The sequence below is a fragment of the Morus notabilis genome, unplaced genomic scaffold (genome assembly GCF_000414095.1).
Source record: "Morus notabilis unplaced genomic scaffold, ASM41409v2 Scaffold223, whole genome shotgun sequence".
In the NCBI taxonomy this organism is placed as follows: domain Eukaryota; kingdom Viridiplantae; phylum Streptophyta; class Magnoliopsida; order Rosales; family Moraceae; genus Morus; species Morus notabilis.
This window is the reverse complement of record NW_010366650.1, coordinates 488,838-509,691: the sequence shown is the minus strand read 5'-3', so window position 1 is coordinate 509,691 and position 20,854 is coordinate 488,838. Positions and strand designations below refer to the sequence as shown.

Sequence of the window (20,854 nt, the reverse complement as noted above, 5' to 3'; positions counted from 1 at the left end):
AATGATCTAAACCACAAATAAAAACATAATTTAAACAAGAATATATATAATTTATAATAGTTCACCCTCAATTCGAGAGCTACGTCTGTTAGCGTTTATGCCCTTAGGAATAAATGTAACAATATTCTTTGAGACATTTTGACTATTAATAAAGATTTATTTATTTCATATATCTATGTATTGTCTTCTTTATGTTCATAATAGTTGAATGTACGATAAGCAAACTAAAAGTCTAGACTGTCATTCTAAATCTTTAGGCCATGCATGTAATGTGAAGAACATGCGGAAGACAAAAATTAAAAGATGATAGTCTAAATCTTATGATCCACAATCGAGGGAATAAAGTTGGACGCTTTATTCATGTTAAGATTGTTATGTTGTCTACTTCCTAACAAAGACGGCTTGTCTTGGTCGTCGGAGGTGAGACTCTATGGGTGGAGACATTGATATAGTTTCTAATGGTGAAATCTATATTGGATCGGACCAAAGTTGAATTGTTTTAATTAATAATTCTGTTTGAATAAAACAATTCACTTTTGACAAATTATATGTTGTCATCTTAATCCTGAGATGGATGATGAACCCATATGCTTGACTTGTATCCTTTGATGTACTAAAGGGAGACATCCTGACGTTATGTAAAGGTACGTTTGCCGGTACATTGGGAGTATGACTCGTGTATGCGTAGATTTGTTATTCATAGATAGTGGAATCCATAGCTCCTATAAAGAGTCAATGATATCCTCTTATGCATTATCAGTGGATTGGAAAATATGAGCGCTCGACCATTAGACTACTCTGTATTATCTAATGGTTTACTTTTTGTAATGGTACGAATAATATTTTTATGATGGTATGATAATGGAACATAAGATAAATGTAATCGGGAAGGTAAAACGAAACTTGACCTCAAGTCGATTATGGATATCCTATGGGGATGATACACTAATATATTGAGTCATGGACTAGAGCTAATTAGAGCTTTGTAAATACGCTATATAAATCGAGAGTGCAGCTCTAGGCTTTTAGTGGAATAGCGCTAGAGTTTTATAATCATGAGACGGACTTGTTGGTTTACAAGTAGCGTTGTGATTATAGGAGCTTGATTTATATATGTCCATCAGGTCCCTTTGCTAGCTCACATAATTTTCTGTAACGATACGGCGTATTTCCTACACATTGGTAACTTGTGTTATTTCCATAAAAGAGGTTCAAAGTTAATTCATGGGTGATTTATCAGGTGAATTAATTGATAAATTAATTCTAGATAAATTGGTTGAATTATTATTTTAAGAGTTGTTTAATATGGGAATACTATTATATGACTGTTTTGATCAGGCAATTTCTCTATTAGGTTGCTTGAATCAAAACTGAGGCTCTATACAAGTTTCTCGTGTTGAAAAACTAGGAAAACAACTTTCGACAGTGCAGACAGGTCGACCGGTGAGTTATAATGTCTCTATCACCGGTCGACCGGTTGTAATGTAAAATGCATGCTGACGTGGCAAAATCGACTCTGGATGCAATTAGAACTTTGGAAAACCTAATTATTACGAAAATATGACTTCCTAAACACTATAAATAGCCTATTAAGTCACATTACTCATTAGATCACTTGAGAGACTTTTTGGAGGCTATTGATAAAAGATTCCTGAGAGGAAAAATTGTTTAATTCTCAAGAACAATTTTTTCTTTGGTTCTCTTGTGATTGGAAGGAGATTAAGAATACCAAGAGGAGATTGAACGACGTGTGACCACCCGCACTGCGATCGTGGAAACGAGAATAGTAAAGAAGACCGGTTGGTTGAGACTCTTCCGGTTGCTGTTTGGAACGCTTTGATTTGTCAGACGTGCAGTTTCCTAAATCTCAAAATGTATGATTTAGATCTTTAGTATTTATGTTATATAGCATCATGAACATGTTCTTGGTTGGTTTTGACGTTGATTAAATTTTTTAAATTCCGCTGCGCACTCGATGCCATTATTTTCCAACAACGTCTACTTTAGGAAAGAGAGAAAATTCACTAACTTTAGGGAGAATACACACACTAATTGCTCAAAGTGAGACTTGGGATCTTCTGACTTATAATCTCTTATTTATAGCTTAGGTTACCGCCCATAAACATTTCTCATTTGAATTTGAATTACTTTCCTTATTTTTTGAGATATTTTCCCAAAAGGTAGAGATTATAATTAATCAGACGCTTTTTTATTTAAATTTAATATATTTGAATTACAAATAGTAAATCTTAGAACAAATCTCGCCTATCTTATCTTCTTGTGTGGCATCGACTTCAAAAACACTCCCAGAAGCCTCTTTGCCCACGATTGCGGGTACGGTCGACCTCATACTTGTTCTTTGTGGCTTCTCAGAACGGTCGACCTCTTACTAATAGCAAGTACGTCATTTTAGCGGTCGACTTCTAAGAAAACTATCTGCTGACCTGACTCTTAGGCTGAATTGTCCTTAATTATTTAATGTTGATCTTCTTTATAACCTACGGGTCCCATTCAGAGTTTAAATTGAAGGTTCGGCATTTTATCCCACAATACACATATGTATGTATGTAACTATGTATGTCTATTTATATTTATGTATGGAATTAATAACCCCAATTGCCGGCATGATCTTTAAAATAATTTCTACCTACAAGACTGGACACTCAATTGATCTGAAAACTAAATTTGAAGAAACGCCTTCCCAATTAAACAATTCTTATTACTCATCATCATCCGTTTGGTAAGCAAAAAATTCACTTTTTTCTTGAAGTTAATCTTATTCTCGTAGAATATTCAAATAAATCAGCTGAGTTCATTTTTCCTTCCCTTGGACCTCGGTAAGTTGTGCCTCTAGATCATTAATTAACATACGGCTGTGTGTTTGTCTACGTGTGTAATATTGTCGCTGATACATTATTAGCTAATTATTTTGGGTGGTTTCATGATAATTCATGTATTATTTCACACATGCTTTTTACTTTTCAATTACACATGCTATATATTTACTTTCACTACCTAATATTTGTTACTTATAATCCATAGATTGCACTATGATCATATCAAAGGCTCTCAATTATACACATTATGGAAGATTGGAGAAGGTTTTTTTTTTTTGGAGTAAAGTAAAAAGTATTTTTGTTAACTAACATGACATTAATGCTCTAGAAAAAGACAAAACACAAACAATGACACCCAATTAAATGCTAATTAAAGAGATTAATGAGTCAACACGCGTAATTTAGGTTGGATTTTACATTATATATAGATTGTGACAAATATTAAGAAATGGATCTAAGTAATTAAACAAAAACCGAAAATCAGCAAAAGAGCACGTGTAGGAGAAGAGTCAAGGGCTTCAAGATTTGTGGGCGTTCAGATTTGTTAATAACTTGCACACGAGCTTTGCGGATGGACCAATCAGATAAAGACACGTGTACCTCTAGTTGTATAGTCGCCGGGATACATAGTGGAGTAACATGACAAGGCGGTGAGGTTAACGCATTTCCCGCCTGAAAAGGAGGTCCTTTACATGTGTATGTTTATGATCACTTCCTCTTCTCTCATTGGATTAAGCAATTAATTTGTGTTCTTATTTTTCATTTTTCAAATGCAAGCAATTATATGTATATATAGTTTTTACTCTTTAGTACTTGCTATTACTATTTAAATAAAAAGTAGTAATAAGTAATATTCATGATATATTTATTCTTCGAAGCCTCACAAGAAAATTACCACATTTTTAGGATTTTCTCAAAAGGCACTTCCAAGATTAATTATGTACTCTAACTATACTTTTCTTTCTAATTTATGATAAGATACAACTTAAACACTACTATTTATTAAGCAAACTTTTTTTTTCTTTTCCCTTTTTTCCAGAAAATAGGCTTTTGTTCCCTAAGTATTAGGCACTGTTCACATTTTTCGCTTAATATGCTATGCAGATTCATTTGTACCTTTTTTTCTTTAATTCTCTTTTCAAAGTAGAATTTGTGTTTATATGGTTGTCAGTACAGAAATATTGCAAATGAATTTATTTACAGCTATTTCTATAAAGTTTGACATATAAATGTCAAATTCTTAGCTGAATAGTTTAATGCATGCTTGGTCATTGGTCAAAATTAGGAGGATGAATCTATGGCTCTCCTTGTTCTTTTTATAGAGTAAGTATTAAAAAGTCTACAAGCCATGCTAGCTCTACTAATAAATATGAATAGAAATAGTCAAATATTAACATTAGTACATGGTCTAACCGAAAATCTAGCCTACAAAAAAGCTATTTTAATACATATTAATTCAAACTTTCAAAGCTTTGTAAATTATGACGTAATTGATGAATGCATTTTTCACCTCATCGCGTGCAATATTTTATCACAAAACTTGTAGTTTAAATTACCCATGATCACCTCCCTTGGCGTACACTCTTCGTACCATTAGGCAAGGCAACAACTAATCCGAGAGAGAATAATATGGCCAATTTCCTCATCAAAGGCACATCCATTCTCTCCCTAGCAATGTTGTTGTTGTTGTTGTTGCATCCTGAAATGGCCTTCTCATCCGACATTGAGATCGACGAGGACGAAGAGTACGTCCTCGACAGCCCCATTCCAAACGCCGGCCGCTCAAGAAGCCGGTTCTTAACGAGCATCATAAAGAAAGGCACACATTGCGACCCTGTCAAGTACAACATATGCAATGGGGTGAAGGCCAACCAAGGGAAGAGCCTGCTCTACTGCTGCAAAACGCATTGTCGTAACGTCCTAGGCGACAGGAATAATTGCGGAAAATGTGGCAACAAGTGCAAGCTTGGCGAGCGTTGCTGCGGTGGCCGTTGCACAAAGGTGTTGTTTAATCCCTACCATTGTGGCAAGTGCGAGAGACAGTGCAAGGGTGGAGTTCCTTGTGAGAATGGATATTGTGGCTATGCATAATTAAACAATGTATACACAGTACTATTTTATATATCGTTTGAAACAGGCGGGATAATATATATTATGGTCAGTTTCTTTTTTTTTTTTTCCCCCCAAAGATATATACAAAGATATATATATACAGGAGAATATATTGTTACAGTTTTTGCATCATGAATTGGTGCAAGGTATTTTGGATACGGTCTCCGTATCTAAGAGGGCTATAAGATTTAAATTTGCATTCAATTTTATTCATGGGGTTATTGTCTCATGTAGTATATGTAATCTTGTTGTCTCATGTGCTATAAGATATTTTATCCATACTTCTATGTTCGTTTTAAGTTTCCGACTAGTGCATTGTTGTAGTACTTTCTTAAAAGTATGGAGCCTTTTTTGGTAGATTTACCTTGTGGTAGTGCACTTATATGCTTTTAAATAATGCATTTCACACTAGCTGAATATAGCAAGTAAGAAGTGGCTAGCTGTTTCTTTTTATTGTTATTTTATTCTTTCAAACCATAATAAATATAAAATTATAATATATTTAAATTTAATAAATATTAAAATAATATATTTTTAGCGAAAATAAAAAAATGTAGTTGGAATGACTCACTAAAAAATTACTAATTAAAATAGCTTTCTAATCATTTTAATTAAAATTTAAAAAATTTCTTCAGAAATGCTCTAATAAAATATTTTTTTCATACTCTACCGTAAAATTCTCGTTATAATTTATTCAAAATGTGAAAATATCGAAAACCGAGAAGGAATATGAAGTGTACATACTCTTTCTTTTAATAGTTGAGAACTACAGTAGTAGTTTGGGTTGAGTTTATTTATTTATTTATATATTTATTTATATATGCTTTCTTTTAGTGGTAACTCGTGCTCTTTTACACGTGAAGCTACGTACACTTTCCTTTAAGTCTAATTATTCTTATGTTTTTTGTGCTAACCGAAGCATTGAGTACAATCTGACCTATTTTTCATTTTCTTTGAGATTGTGCCAGTCGGTCTTCAGTGTTGTTTTGTAGTCTAAAAGTGTAATTCAATAAAGGGTGCATGAGATTGAATATTGTGTCTTAATTAGCTCTAGCTTAAATAAATTCAATAATTCAATTACTTTGTCTTGGGGTTTGTGAAGAACTCTTCGATTTGTACAGACTAGTCTGCAAATGTGTGAATTGTGAAGTATTCCAAATATGGGATGAGGGGTTGAGTTCCTATTTGGGAAATTACCCTCTATAATTAAGTATTTCTTTAGTCTAATGCAACTTGTTTAATTTTTTGGGGTTTATTCTTCCCAAAAACACCTGGTTCTTCGCACCCTACCTACTATATTTTTCAAAAAATAAATATAAATTATTAATATGTATATATAGTAGGACAAATAATTGACAACCCACAATGGTACCAATTATTGGTATTTCTCTTCTTAGATAAATCAGTAATTTCACTTGACACCAAAAAGATGAGTAATTTCACCAAGTTTGTAACAAAGTGGCCACAAGTGTACCAAAAGAATGGCCACAATATATATTCTTGAAGATCATGTTTACCTTTCCATATACATGTATCTTTCTTTTATAATTTACAAAAAATCATTGATCAAGGAGACTTTTATATCTTCTAGTACATAAGATTTATGGAGAATCTCAAGTAGGCCACTCTGCCTAAAAATGTCATCCACCGAGGATCTGAATTTGTGAAAATATCAACAGATAATGTCGATCTTGATGTCGGTAAAAATTATTAATAATAAAAAAAAGAGCCGAATAATTGCATAAAGAAGTGAAAATTTTCAAATGAAATTATAGATAATTAAAAGGAGTTAATGATGCATAAATTGACCTATTTTTATCAATACAATTATATATGAGTCATATAATGTAGGAGAAAAACTTTGCTAAAATAACAACTTAATTGATTATGTTTTTACAATATCTCACAACATTTTACACATTGTTATACAAAACATGGTACATAAACAAGGGGTATTTTTCTTCCAATTTAATGTTCAATACGAAAATGAACTTTGCAAAGGTCAAACACATTTTTGCACCACCATCTTGGTGTAAACAATTTTTTTTGCAAGATATAACGTTTTAATAGTTTTGAAAGTAATTATTGGCCATGTCATGTAGGTTGATTGTTCTTTTGCAATTGATGATTCATAAATTGGGTCGTTTGAATTTACCCGAGAAAGGTAGATATTATTTGCAGCGTAGTAAGAAATTAACCACTTGACTCGGGACAATATTGAAGGTGTTAAAGTTGATAACGACTTGTTACTGTTATTATTTTGGAATGTATTATGTGACACGCAACATCAAAGAGTGAAGGCATGTAAATCTTGAAGTTTTTTTTGAGTAAATTGTACGAATAGTTTCTAAACTTTTTAATAAGTAACAGTTTAGTTTTTAAATTTTTTTTTAACGAAACGAATCTCAAACTATTTAAAAAGATGTAATGTAGTTATTTTTATCAAATATCGTATAAAAAATAATAGCATAATAACTTAAAATAGACGACATTATACCATTTTAAATAATTTGGAACTCGTTTCGTAAAAAAAAAAATTAAATATTAAATTATCACCTTTTAACAAGTTTGGAGATCATTCGTTATAATTACCAAAGTTTTTTTCTCAAAAGTATTTTCTATGTCCTTTTCATTTATGCCCGTGGATATTTTATGGATAGATCCATTAAAATATTAACAACATTTAACCCAATACATATTTTATAGAGATAGTAGTATTCTTATAGAAATGGGTCCAACGGAAATCCGCCCTAACAAGGATAGGATGAGAGACAACAATTTGAGATGAGATAGTGATAGGAATAAAATCACATCCCTGAATCATAACAGGACTAGGACAGGCGAAGCACTGCCGAGAATTGCGAGAAAAATTATCTCCGTCCACTTTTTTTATTTTTTATTTTTTATTTTTTTAACTTGATGGCTGCAATTTGAACTTAGACCTAAACATTGTGTGTATGTACGAAATTACTAGTAGGTGTATTTACATCATAATCACTTATTTTAGTTCTTAAAGTAGTAAAACATTATTTTAGTTCTTAAAGTAGTAAATATCTCCTTTTAAAAGGGAAAAAAAAAAAGTTACCGTTTGGTTGGAGGATTCGTTCTCTGATTCAAATCATAGTTTATGATTTGTTACAGTATTTTTTCTTATAAAAAATACACGTAAATCGAAAATAATTCTAATCTCATGGTTCTAATCCTTGAGTAAAATTTTCAGATCAGTCATAACAGTGAATGTGATGTCCACGTTGGATTTTGAAACCAAAGCATACTCTTTTTTTTTTCCTTGAGGGAAGCAAGGCATCCATTTTAGTTACTTACAAAATGTAAGCACTTCCATTATAATGTATCAATCAATCTAAATACAAAATTATAAACTATGAAACAAAATATATATATTTTCCTCGTGTTAAACAATTATCGTTTTCAGCCAAAAAAACATGCATCGGTTATTGAAGGGAGAAAAAATAAAAACCAGCAAGATGGGATCTGCCACAACAGTAGTGAAAAGCTTAATATCTTCTTTACTTCGTAATTCAGACAATTTATGTATTCAGCAAAATTTGGGCCATTTAATTCGCTGATTTAAGTTTTTAATTCGAGTTGAGATATAACTTTATGTGAGCTTTTTATTATAGTAAAAAAGTTAGATGTAATTGTTTGTGAGAATTTTTTACTGTAGAAAAATTTAAATTTTAAATTCGAATCAGCGAAATGAACGAGACAAACGATTTATGTGGGTGAAATTTTTATTCAAACAATAGTAATAGAAATATTTTTGCAAATTGCACGAGAATTCCTTAAATCTTGCAGAGGTCGGAGCTTTTGCAAGTTAGACTTCTTATTTATTTATTTATTTCAACAATCAGGAAAATAGGAAAATTCATGTACAAATCATTACATCATACCTTTTATTTTATTTTCTTTTCCCTTTTTTTTTTTGTTGCCCCTCTACAAGTTCATTACTTTTGTTCATTATCTTATCATCATACTTGTTAAAAACCGACGAACAAAAGAAAGATTTGCCTAAAAACGACACAGCGTTGCGGAAAGAACAAGACAAAGTTTAGTAAAGCAAAGATCTGAAATTATTTTAATAATTCTAGAGAGAGAGAGAGAGAGAAGAAATGGAACTATTGTCGCCGTCCGGAGGGAAAACAGCCAGATACTAGTGTGTCAGTGTCTGCGATCGGAGGAAGATTTCGCATTCGAAGTTTCGCAATTTGTTCATTGGTGAGTTTCGAATCCAAATCGCCCACGTTTCTTTCAATTTTTTTTCCTTCTCTCTTTATTCATATTTCTATGAATCTCAATTTTATGTGTTCATCTTCTTCCCAAATTTTGATTTTTTTTCCCTTTAATTTCGGGAAGAATTTGATCCGAATCCTTAAAATTCCTTCTTTTTTTGTCCCTTTAGAAAATTTCGCAGGGCGTGATTGGATATACCTTCTGTAAGTTGATGATTAGCTATCCTTCTTTGGGTTTTCAAAGATTTGCACTTTAATTGTTGTGGTAATAATGCTAATCTGTCAAGAAAGAAACAGTTTCTTTTATTATATATGATCATTATTGTTGTGAATTAGGATCTGGCTATTTGTTGTTTCATGCCATTTAATTTGATAAATTTTTGTTTATCTATGATCAAATGTTTATTTGACAAAAGAAAAAAAGGAAGAAACTTTTGAGTATTGAAAAATTATTGAGAATTTAAGAAATTTGAGGCAATGCTTAATTATTGTATCGATTCAAGTAATTTGGAATTCTGGAGTATTGGAAATGGACGTTGGGGATTTGGTTTTGAAATTAGGGTTACTGTTTGACAGTAGGGGGATAAGTTGGTATGAATTGTTGGTCATTGACTTCTGTGAGCGGGTTAAAGTGGAGGTAACTATTTGCAGGAGGGTAAAGGGTTCTGGTCCTTTCCATGTTGGTTGTTTTTCTAAAGAGGTCAACCTTTTGCTGATTGGTTTTTTATTTTTTAATGGTTTTGCATTGTGGGTTGGTTCCTATGAGTTGTATGGATGTTGACATTGGCGCAATGCATCTTAGGTTCTTTTTCTTTTGGTGGTTCTTGTCATTTTTGGGTCGGTCTTCTTTGATTCTTCCGTTTCCTTTCTTTTCTTTTTTTCCCCCTTTTTTCCTGATTGTAGTTCTTTTGGAAGCGTCAGGTTTTATGTCTTCTAAATTAGTTGTACTCCGAAGTAGAATTATCGAGGAAATTCTGTTATTCACCAGAATTTTTGTCTTTCATTTTTAAGGTTTGTAAAATTTTGCTCATTGTATAGGGTTCTTCCTTCACGTTTAGAATAATTGAGGTGCTCTTTTCCTTTTTCTGGGCTCCCTTAGTCTCATATTCGTTAGCTTGTTTTAGTGCATGTTAACACTTTGCCTTCTATTTCAAGCATTCCTCATAGAGTGGTACAATTTAACTTGTGACTTTCTATCTTTGCATGTTCCATTAACCTAATGATTTCACAATATGTTTTATTGCAGCAACTGCTTATGACTGTGCGTTCTTCCCACATGAGTTCAACTGTTTCAACATCTCGAGGAATATTTTCACCAACAACGGTTGGCACGTTTGAATCCCCAGAAAGTGGGGCGACTGGCTCCTTTAACCAGCTTGAACCAGAGATGAGTGACCATGATGAAACAGATTTACTTTCAGTATCTTGGAATCAAGATTATGGTTGCTTTGCTGCTGGGACAAGCTGTGGTTTTCGTATATATAACTGTGACCCTTTCAAGGAGACTTTCAGACGTGACTTGAAAAGTGGTGGATTTAAAATTGTTGAGATGCTATTTCGTTGCAACATTCTTGCACTTGTTGGTGGAGGAGCCAATTCCCAGTATCCGCCAAATAAAGTTATAATTTGGGATGATCATCAGAGCCGCTGTATTGGTGAATTTGCATTTAGGTCTGAGGTTCGTGCAGTGAAACTAAGGCGGGATCGAATTGTTGTTGTTCTTGAGCATAAAATATATGTTTACAACTTTATGGATCTGAAGCTGCTTCACCAGATTGAGACTCTAGCAAATCCGAGGGGCTTATGCTGCCTTTCACATCATTCAAATACATCTGTGCTGGCTTGCCCAGGCCTTCAACGAGGACACGTTCGAATTGAACACTTTGGGCTGAATATGACGAAGTTAATTAATGCTCATGATTCCCACATTGCCTGCTTGACATTAACAATGGATGGACTACTTCTTGCAACTGCTAGTACAAAGGGCACTTTAATAAGAATCTTCAATACAATGGACGGGACTCGCTTACAAGAGGTAGAATCTTTAACTTCAGATTTTCATTGTCGATTTATGAGGTGTATTATGTGCAGCTTAAGAATGCCATTTTCTGGGAGGTGTGGAACTACTGTATTAGATTCTTCAATGGTTGGTAGCTTTTAAGTATTCGTATGAATTTATTGCCTTCATTCTTGTAGGTACGGAGAGGTGTTGACAGAGCAGAAATTTATAGCATTGCTCTCTCCCCAAATGTCCAGTGGTTAGCGACATCAAGTGATAAAGGTACTGTACACATATTCAGCCTACGAGTTCGCGTTGTAGGGGAGGATTCATATGCCAATTCAAGTGCTGCTCAGGGGCAACCTCTGGCTCACCAAAATTCTTCAACTTCCCTTGATGCTCTTATTTCTCCAAGCACCGGTGCCAATCCTGGTTCATCATTGTCATTTATGAGGGGTAAAATTGATGTGTCAACTTTTAGTTTCAAAAGACTCGATCGAATTTCTTGTCCGCGTGGATTTTTGTATTAAAAGGAAAAGGAATATATTTCTCAAAATTTTTTTTTTTGGGGGGATATTCATGATATTGGATCTAAATCATATTTTTGATGTATTATTTTCTGCTGTCCAAAACTTTTCCAGGGGTTTTACCAAAATATTTCAGCTCGGAATGGTCATTTGCTCAGTTCCACTTACCAGAAGACGCTCAATTCATTGCAGCATTTGGATCTCAGAACACTGTCATCATTGTTGGCATGGATGGAAGGTGCGGAACTCTTCTTTTATAATTTTTGTTTACTCCTTTAATTTATGTTTCGAGATCTCACCTATCAGCCACAGAATCACTACACCTATTACAAGTACTTATTTTTGGTGACCACAAGTTGCTCAGAAAGGTGTTTTTCAATGACAGCGTTTTTTAAATTCATTTTGACCTGCTCTTCGAGAAGCCAAAATACTAGCGGTACTTAGTCGAGCACTCTTATTCTTAATCCCCTTCTCTCCAAGCTTTTATATCTGGTTTTACGTGACTAGTGTGCATTGGAGGCCCAAAATTTTTCATAAATTAAACAAGCTGTCAAAAACCACGATACATTTTTTAACCCCACACTCCCAGCAAGCTTTTGCTATTTACCGTGTCGTTTTCATGCCTCTCTCTCTCTCTCACAGCCATTATGTTAAAATATAAAACTATTGTTGACCCACCTCCTAATAACTTAAAATTTTAGGATGGATTAGTAAACTAACACGGTATTAGAAAGGGAGGTCCTGAGTTCAAATCCCGTAATTGCACTCTTTATCTCCATTTAAATTGTTATTACGTGTTGGGTTTTCAATATATTTCGGGTTTGTTGTTAAATATTCAAATGTTAGGCTTAATAAATAATTTACTCACACAATTGTGCATTGTCCAGCCTACACGTGAGGGGGGAGTGTTAAAGTATAAAATTATTGTTGGTCTACCTCGTAATAGCTTAAGCTTTTTGAAATGGATTGGTAAAACACATTTTGCCTGGTTTTCAGTTTCTACAGATGTAGTTTTGATCCTGTGCATGGAGGGCAGATGCTGCAGCAGGAACACATACGCTTTTTGAAAACAGACATTAGACCCAGATAAAGAGCTTAGGCAATATATTATTCTCGTCCTGTGTATATACGAAACCTGAATGTGTAAATATTTTAATATGCCGATGGAAAAAGTTTGCTGTAGTGGCAAGTGCGTTCTTCTACATTAACTCTTTTTTTTTCTTTTCTTTTTTTTTTGCCCTTTTTGCTGAAGCATGAACCATGTTTGAAAGATAGTGTAATTGTGATGTTATATATTCCATTCATTACAACATTTTTCATGACAAAAGAGATCTAGGAATACTCCCATTATGTGTAATATAAATGCTTTGAAGTTTATATCACTTACAAAAGCCAAAAAAAAGGAAAAAGAGAAGAGGAAGCGAGAGAGAGAGAGAGAGAGAGAGAGAGAGAGAGAGAGAGAGAAGTCCAAGCAGCAAAGTAGAATCTACATGGACGGATTTTGAAACAATACCTTTATTTGTCAAAAGACTCGCTATCTTGCGAACAGCTCTTTCGAGTTTTTATTTATACTATTAATTAAACAAGCAACATGGAAATTTCCAATTGTTTATAGCACAAAAGTGCAAAAATTAAGACTCTCCACCCCTTCCAAGCTGAATACCGATCAGCTTAAAGCTTAGATCTTACTGTTCCACCGTCAAGAACAATTGTCACCTTTCCGATAGCATTCCTATCTTTCATAGCAGCAAAGGCAAGATTGGCCTGTTAAGAACAAGCAATCAAAGGATTCGATGAAATTTCTCAGGATAACACCAAATGACAAGCAGCAATTGTACTCAAAGCTGATTCTCTCCCTTTCAACATAGCAATTTCTTAAATATGCTACAGCCTAAAAGCAATCTACGATGAGAAAAGCAATCAAAGTTGACGCACCTTCATCTTTCTATGAAAATTTGACACCAAAGACCAATTTAAAAGCCACACAACCGAACGAAGGGGAATTGCTTTCATTACCCTTGTACCAGACCACCGGTATTGCAAATAGAAGCCCAAACTTTAGAACAGGGGAAAAAGTGGAACGAAGAAGAGGGGCGAGCAGATTAGTCTAAAGATTTTGAGACCCGTGGTTGTTCGATAGGAAAGAAAAGAGAAAAGAATTGATTGAGTGATGGACTTCAAATCATTCAAAGGACCCCAAATTAACCTCTCACAATATGGAGGGGTTAAAGGAAGAATTTCATATTAAATATAATAGTAAAAAAATCCACTGCTTCCTCTCCATTTCCCCCACCTAACTAAATACTGTTTTTTTCTTCTTATTTTCTTTCCCTCTTGCCAAACACAGTTGTGCCTATAACTATATTTTTGTTCTTCTCAATATCATTCAGATAGAGATCATTATAGTACTATTATAACTCAAGATTGGTTTAAGGTTGGCTACCCCTCAGTCCCAGTTAATTCTTAGGTTAGCTTTTATATTCACAAGAAACAGGAATATTCGAATTTACCATAGTCGGAAGTTCACATGCTATTAAGCGGGGCATAACAATTCCAGGATAAAAGACGATTGAAAATTATATTGCGGAGAATAAAGGGTCACGAAAGGAAAGAAAGGAGTACATGAGTTCCTGACCTCTGATAAGCTGAAAGTGTGAGAAATGTGGATTTTGATCAAGCCTCTCGCCGCCCAGGATAGTAGCTCCCTAACAGAATCTTCAAGAACACCTGGTCGATGAATTCTATAGCTACCCCAGTAAAGTCCATGTATAGTCCAGTTCTGACAGAGAAAAGAAAAAAAAAATGCAACAATTTGAAAGGACAATTACATGATCATTAGTCCATTAGAGGCAAAGACAGGCATACTACATGTATAACACTTCTATTAACATAACAATCAAGCTATCAAACTAGACTATTTCATAAAGCCTTTTATATCCTACTCCTACTTGATCCTTTTTGCATTTAAATTTTTCATGTAACTAAGAAGCTTAAGCAGAAACCTGTTTATAGAACTTGATTTCTAAGGGATGCAATCATAATGTATGTTAGGTTTAAAAGACGAAACTTGGGGTTCAAAAGAAAACCTTAACAAGTGCGATATTCGCGGGGATGACAGGAACTTCTCCACTGGCAAAGCCTATGATCAATATGTTTGCCCCCCAGTTCAATAGCTTCATACTTTCTTTAGTAAGCTTGCCTCCGACGGGATCATACAAAACGTCAACCCCTTTAAGCTTTCTGGCCTTGAGGAAGTCCTTGACACTTTGGATAACATTTTCGTTGCCGGAGTCCACCACATGATCAACACCCAGTGCTTTCAAACACTCCACCTTTTCAGCTCCTCTGTAAATTCAACAGGCAACAGAAAACCCAATTCCATCACTGAAGGCACATCTATATGAAAAATCCCAAATGAACAAATATTGGGATGAGTAGGTACCTAGCCACAGCAATAACAGTGGCACCACGAACCTTTCCAATCTGTACAGCAGCCAGACCAACACCCCCGGCGGCACCAAGAACCAGCAACACCTATAAGTCCCATTTCATCACCTTCTTATTCTCATACTTGCACAAAGACATCCACATTTTTCAATAACTCCAGGGAGGCAAGGCATTCCTTTTTAGGACATGGATCCAAGTCCACATACATTGACTTGAACCCAACACTTTATCAAGGAGAAAGAGTAGCCTTACCACCACAAACGACCGGTGGCAACACATTCTCACATAAACAATGAAGAATGCAAACATATCACCACTAGTTTTTTTTTTTTTCCCCTTCAATCTGTGCTTTATTAAATTTAAGTGGTGACACATGACATTTTACTCATAAAACAAAACCAAGAGCCCGTTTATTTCAGGGGTTTGCTACATACAAAATTTAAATGTCTATTCAAACTTTCTGTTCAAACCTATAAACTACACTGAGCCACAAGTAAAAATACCTGTCCAGGGCTCAAGTTCGCCCGGTGAACAAGAGCAACATGCGAGGTCCCGAACGCAACAGGAAGCGCGCCAGCCTCAACCAGATCACATCCCTGAGGCACCTTGATCCTGGGATTTCAGTCAAGCCATTAAAAAACAGCCATTTTACATAAAACTGAAGCTGGGATTTTCAAAAAAAACAAAGAGAACTCACAGATGGTTCTCGTCAACGACAACAAACTGAGCGAAGGTTCCGAGGGCGGCAAAAGAACAAACGGGATCGCCCACTTTGAAATTCTCAACGGCGGCTCCCACGGCGTCGACGACGCCGGAGAAGTCGGAACCAGGGATGAAAGGAAAGGGAGGCTTCTCCTGGTACTTGCCCAGCACCTGCAAGTAATTGGCGTAGTTCAAGCTCGTGGCTTTGACTCTCACTCTCACGGCTTTTGGGGAGCCCAATTCTGGGATTGGGTACTTGTTTTCCACAACTACTGGGGAATTGGGACTCTGTAAATCTATTGTTGGATCGCCCACTTTCCTGCACAACAGAGCTTCCATTTTCTTCGTTCTGTTGCTTGGAAATTCTCTTTATTCTTTGCTTCTTAGTATCAGGATTAGCCTTTTGGAGGTTCTGGATTCTCTCTTTGTACGAAATGGAGTTTTGATGAAATCACTTTTTTGTTTGTTTTTGCTGTTGCAATCCTGCAATCAGTACAAGCTAGAAACGTTGTCGTTTAATGAACGAAAAAATTAATTAAAATTAATTATAGTTTTCATAAATCTTCTATTTACTACCTTCACCTTCTTTATCTATAATAAAAAAGAAAATTTAAATTATTAACCTACAATATTAGGTATTTCTAGGGTACTAAGAGAGTTAGCAGTAATGATGTCTTTTTTCGCTCATTAAAAAAAAGGTTTTTTTTTTTTTTTTTTTTTTTTTTTTTTTTTTTTTTTTTTTTTTTCCTTCTCCGTTCAAAATAGTCACAAGTTTTGCCTGATCAATGTGTTGTGTGTAATTTATTTTTTGAGTAGAATTGAGTGTTGTGTGGGAAAATTCACACCGACACGTCGGACAACGACCAGGCTACTTGTGGTTCCATGCTTGCCACGTCATTTAGCCCTCGACGTCCGAGGGCTATTAGTCTCTCCTGTATGGCGGGAGAGCCGAATGTATAAGGAGACCGAGACCGTCGACCTTTTACACAGTCGGGGTCTGCGAGACCAATCCAGGTCAAATGACGCGATAAAGTCAGTCGTGAGGGAAGATACCCTCGGCAGATGTCAGCATAGGCATAGACGACAGAGCGCAAGCAACTGGATCCACATCTCAAGGAAGACCCCTGAGAAGATAAGCCGAATATCCCAAGGTTGCGTCTGGATTTGGAGAAGGTCAGTTGCATAAGAAATGATTACAAACCCCTAAAGCCGCCTAGAACGAATCACAAGCTATTACATAGATCTACAGAGCCGTAATGGGGGGACAAATTGGATGAGTGAGCAGTCCAAAAGGTAATTACAGGCTATGGTCTGAACAAAAGAGACCATAGGCTACTCGAGTAAGCGGGCCCCATGAAGGACACGGTCAAATGGTCCAAACCGCCTACCATTGGGCAGTGACTCATGCAATACTCACTATAAAATGGAAGAGCCCCCGAGAGAGAGAGATGGAGGAGGAATTCTTTGCTAACACATGTGTAACTTGGAAGAACAAAGATAAGAGAAATACAATACAGTGGATGTAGCTCTTGATTAACAGAGGGAACCACTATAAAATTCCTGTGTGTTCTTACTTTCATAAGCATAATCTCATTTACTTCACAACCTAGCAAAAACTATACTACAAAAATCCAATATATTCAGTGAAATCACAAGTTCCAAACCGGTAACCTAACGAGATACTGTGGGGTAATCCGGTAAGGTCTTGTTGACGAAATTCCACTGTCAACAATTGGCGACTCCGCTGGGGAACGAACCCAGAATCTCTGGTTCGCGTGTTCAACCCCGAACAACAAACGACCATGCCTCCACGAAAGAAAAACGGTGCTTCAAATCCGACCAGTCAAATGAAGGAAAATTCGACCAACAGTGGGGCTGGGAGGAATCAGCCCGACCGGGGGAAACAACCCCTTGCGAGGGATGAAGCTCCACCCACAAGCACGCCGCAGCTTAACCCAGCACAGATGCAGGCCCGGCTGGACACTCTGACCGACTTAGTTTGAGGACTAACGACCATTGTCGAGCAATTGGAAGGAAGAAATTTCATGCCTCCCTTGGAAGATGCCTTGAGACCACTAGGAGCTGCAATGGCTGGGAACCAGGATGCTGGTGACCGCCAAGATGCTCCAGAAGGGATCAGGGACAATGAAAACGCCAAGGGAGATAACCTAAGACATCGACCGTCTAAATCCGTTGGTAGCCGACAAAGGGCTGCCAGGCGACAAACCCAGGAGAGAATAGCACTCGTCAGTTTGGAAAACCCTGAGGCGCCACCTTGGAACCCGGGAAAGAATATCCCAGGAGATTCGGGGTCAGTGCAAGAAGGCGGAGACTTGAGGGATAAGCTGAATACGAAGAAGGCAGGAGCCTCAAAAGGTACCATCTCTGCGATTTCTATGGAAGAGGCCAAAGCCATTATGGAGCGAGTGACGAGCCTAGAAGAAAGGTTCACTGGTGACGTCACCGGTTTAAAGAAAGACGTCAGATGCCAGGTGAGCCACCTACAAAAAAACCTTGGACGGGTAGCAGAAGTAGTCAACGTCAACATCACTCCCAGCCGAACTCACGACCACCCTTTTACCGCAGAAATCATGGCACCACCTTTACCCAACAAATACAAGTCCCCAACTATCCCACCGTACGATGGCAGAGGGGATCCCGATGATCACCTGGAGATGTACACGGGACACATGCTCCTGCATGGATATGTGGAGGAGATAATGTGCCGAGCATTCTGAAACCACTTGACGGACTCTGCCCGACGATGGTTCCGGACACTCAAACCAGAGTCCATCTCCAGCTGGGAGAAGCTGAAGGAAGCCTTTTCCCTTCAGTTCATTAAGGTAAAGAAATATATCCCACCGAAGCAAAACCAGACAATGGTATACCAAAAACCGAACGAGTCATTAAAAGAATGGCTTGCAAGGTACGGGAAAGTCGTCGCCGCTACAATGGATATGACGAACCGGGAGACTCTTATGGGGCCCTGTCCAGTATGAAAAAGACCACTCCGTTTAAGTGCGACCTGAACCGGAAGCCGCCGGCCACTTATAAAGAGTTTCTGGCACGGACGCAGGGGTATATCAATGCAGAAGAAGCCGATGCGAACGATCCCGAGCACAGGTCTAATAAAAACAAAGGACCAGAACAAGGGTCGACCTCGGGAAAACAGGATAATTGGAAAATGCGAGGCGGGGGAAATGGAGAGAAACAGACCGCGTCGACGCCAAACCCTCCGGAGACAAAAAAAGCTGAGGCCGGATGAAAATCAGAATCCTCGACCGTTCCAACGGTATGACTCCTATCACGAGCTCACTATAGGCATCGAGGAAGTGTTCAACCAGGTCGGGCGAGGAAACTTATTACGCCGACCGGAACCAATGAAGTCGAACCCGAACCGAAGGAATCAGAGCAAGTATTGCCGGTTCCACAGTGACGTCGGCCACAAAACCAACGACGGCGCCGACCTGAAAGACGAAATTGAAAGGTTAATCCGCAAGGGGAGGCTACAAGAGTTCAAGGCTGAAAGACGAGTTCATGTTCCCGGAAACGACGGTCGACGCCGGGAGGAGAATCGGTGAGGTGAAGATCGCGAGCCGGTCGGCATCATAAGAACCATACATGGGGGACTGTATCTGGGGGGAGGCTCCAGAAAGTCCCAGAAGAGCGATGCCCACGAGGCAAGGGGTGTACCAGGAGAGATTTTGGACTCTCTCCACCACTAAGATTACCAAATTCAGTGGCACAGACGTGTCATTCACCGAGGAAGACGCAAATGGAGTCCATTTTCCCCACAATGATGCCTTGGTGGTAGAGGCAGTTATTGGGAACCACACCGTATGCAGGATCCTGGTGGACAACGGGAGCTCGGTGGACATTTTATACTCTGACTGTTTGGAGAAAATGGGGATTCCCAAGGAGCAACTAGAGACAACGTCCCAGTCGTTGTATAGATTCACGAGGGACTCAGTCATCCCCCAAGGAACGATTCGGTTGCCAATAACCGCAGGGGAGAAACCTAGGCATGCAACCACCATGGCAAATTGTATGGTAATCAAAGGGGGCTCACAGTACAGCGCTGTAATCGGACAGCCGACCCTTCAGGCACTAAAGGCGATAACCTTCATTTACCACCAGAATGTCAAGTTTCCCATACCCAATGGCGTAGGGGAAATAAAAAGCAACCAATACGAGTCTATAGTAGCATACTCGGACGCCATACGCGGGTACAATCAGCCTGGGAAGCTAAAGGTAAGAATGGTACAACAAGGACCAGTTGAGGATATAGACCCTAGGGTCACGGAGGAATCATGGTCCCAACTAATCGAGTAGCTGGCGGAAGTCCAGGTGGATCAGCAGGACCCGGCGAGGATACTGAAGATAGGATCCGATCTGCCATCAGCGCTCAGAATAGGGATCGAGGAATTTCGGAAGAAGAATTTGGATGTGTTCGCTTGGACGCATGCAGATATGGAAGGCATCGACTCTCAAGTCATGTGTCATGCCCTGAACGTCGTCCTCACTTACCCTTCAAAACGTCAAAAATGCCAACCGATGAATCCAGAAAGGTATGAGGCTTTAAAGGAAGAGGTCGACAAGCTCATCAATAACAGCTTCATTAGGGAGGCTCACTATCCCAAATGGGTTTCAAACCCTGTCCTGGTGAAAAAACCTAATGGAGCGTGGAGAACGTGTGTCGACTTCAGCGACCTCAACAAAGCCTACCTGAAAGACGGTTTGCCACTTCCCCGGATAGATTAGATGATCGACGCCACCGCCGGGCACGAGTTGTTAAGCTTCATGGACGCCTACACCGGCTATAACCAGATTCTAATGCATCCATCCGATGAAGAGAACACGTCGTTTATAACGGACAGTGGCCTCTATTGCTACAAGGTAATGCCCTTGGCTTAAAGAACGCGGGGGCAACATACCAAAGGCTAGTAAACAAAATGTTTGCAAAACAAATCGGAAGGACGA

The 20,854-nt window shown here is 37.6% G+C and overlaps 4 protein-coding genes across 5 annotated transcripts; 3 read left to right on the top strand and 1 right to left on the bottom strand.

Moving 5' to 3' along the window:
• The first annotated feature begins 4,434 nt into the window (after positions 1 to 4,434).
• On the top strand, positions 4,435 to 5,010 carry LOC21400135 (protein GRIM REAPER). The gene has a single exon (XM_010110872.2). The coding sequence runs from the start codon at positions 4,467 to 4,469 to the stop codon at positions 4,926 to 4,928; it is 462 nt and encodes a 153-aa protein (XP_010109174.1). The 5' UTR covers positions 4,435 to 4,466; the 3' UTR covers positions 4,929 to 5,010.
• A 3,988-nt stretch (positions 5,011 to 8,998) lies between these two features.
• Positions 8,999 to 12,927, top strand: LOC21400134 (autophagy-related protein 18c). 2 transcript variants are annotated; one of them, XM_024173950.1, is made up of 5 exons: positions 8,999 to 9,185; positions 10,446 to 11,234; positions 11,396 to 11,654; positions 11,840 to 11,963; positions 12,722 to 12,927. In XM_024173950.1, the coding sequence occupies exons 2-5, from the start codon at positions 10,455 to 10,457 to the stop codon at positions 12,813 to 12,815; spliced, it is 1,257 nt and encodes a 418-aa protein (XP_024029718.1). In that variant the 5' UTR covers positions 8,999 to 9,185; positions 10,446 to 10,454; the 3' UTR covers positions 12,816 to 12,927. The 2 variants fall into 2 exon arrangements, with proteins under 2 accessions (XP_024029718.1, XP_024029719.1); XM_024173951.1 differs by lacking the exon at positions 8,999 to 9,185 and adding an exon at positions 10,163 to 10,210.
• A 132-nt stretch (positions 12,928 to 13,059) lies between these two features.
• On the bottom strand, positions 13,060 to 16,332 carry LOC21400133 (quinone oxidoreductase-like protein 2 homolog). Its single transcript, XM_010110870.2, has 6 exons — positions 15,870 to 16,332; positions 15,676 to 15,784; positions 15,168 to 15,259; positions 14,812 to 15,070; positions 14,361 to 14,504; positions 13,060 to 13,489 (listed from the first exon to the last, which is right to left on the bottom strand). The coding sequence occupies exons 1-6, from the start codon at positions 16,211 to 16,213 to the stop codon at positions 13,397 to 13,399; spliced, it is 1,041 nt and encodes a 346-aa protein (XP_010109172.1). The 5' UTR covers positions 16,214 to 16,332; the 3' UTR covers positions 13,060 to 13,396.
• Positions 16,333 to 19,495: 3,163 nt separating this feature from the next.
• LOC112094037 lies at positions 19,496 to 20,635 on the top strand. The gene is made up of 2 exons (XM_024173967.1): positions 19,496 to 20,125; positions 20,222 to 20,635. The coding sequence occupies exons 1-2, from the start codon at positions 19,496 to 19,498 to the stop codon at positions 20,633 to 20,635; spliced, it is 1,044 nt and encodes a 347-aa protein (XP_024029735.1).
• The last annotated feature ends 219 nt before the right edge of the window (positions 20,636 to 20,854 follow it).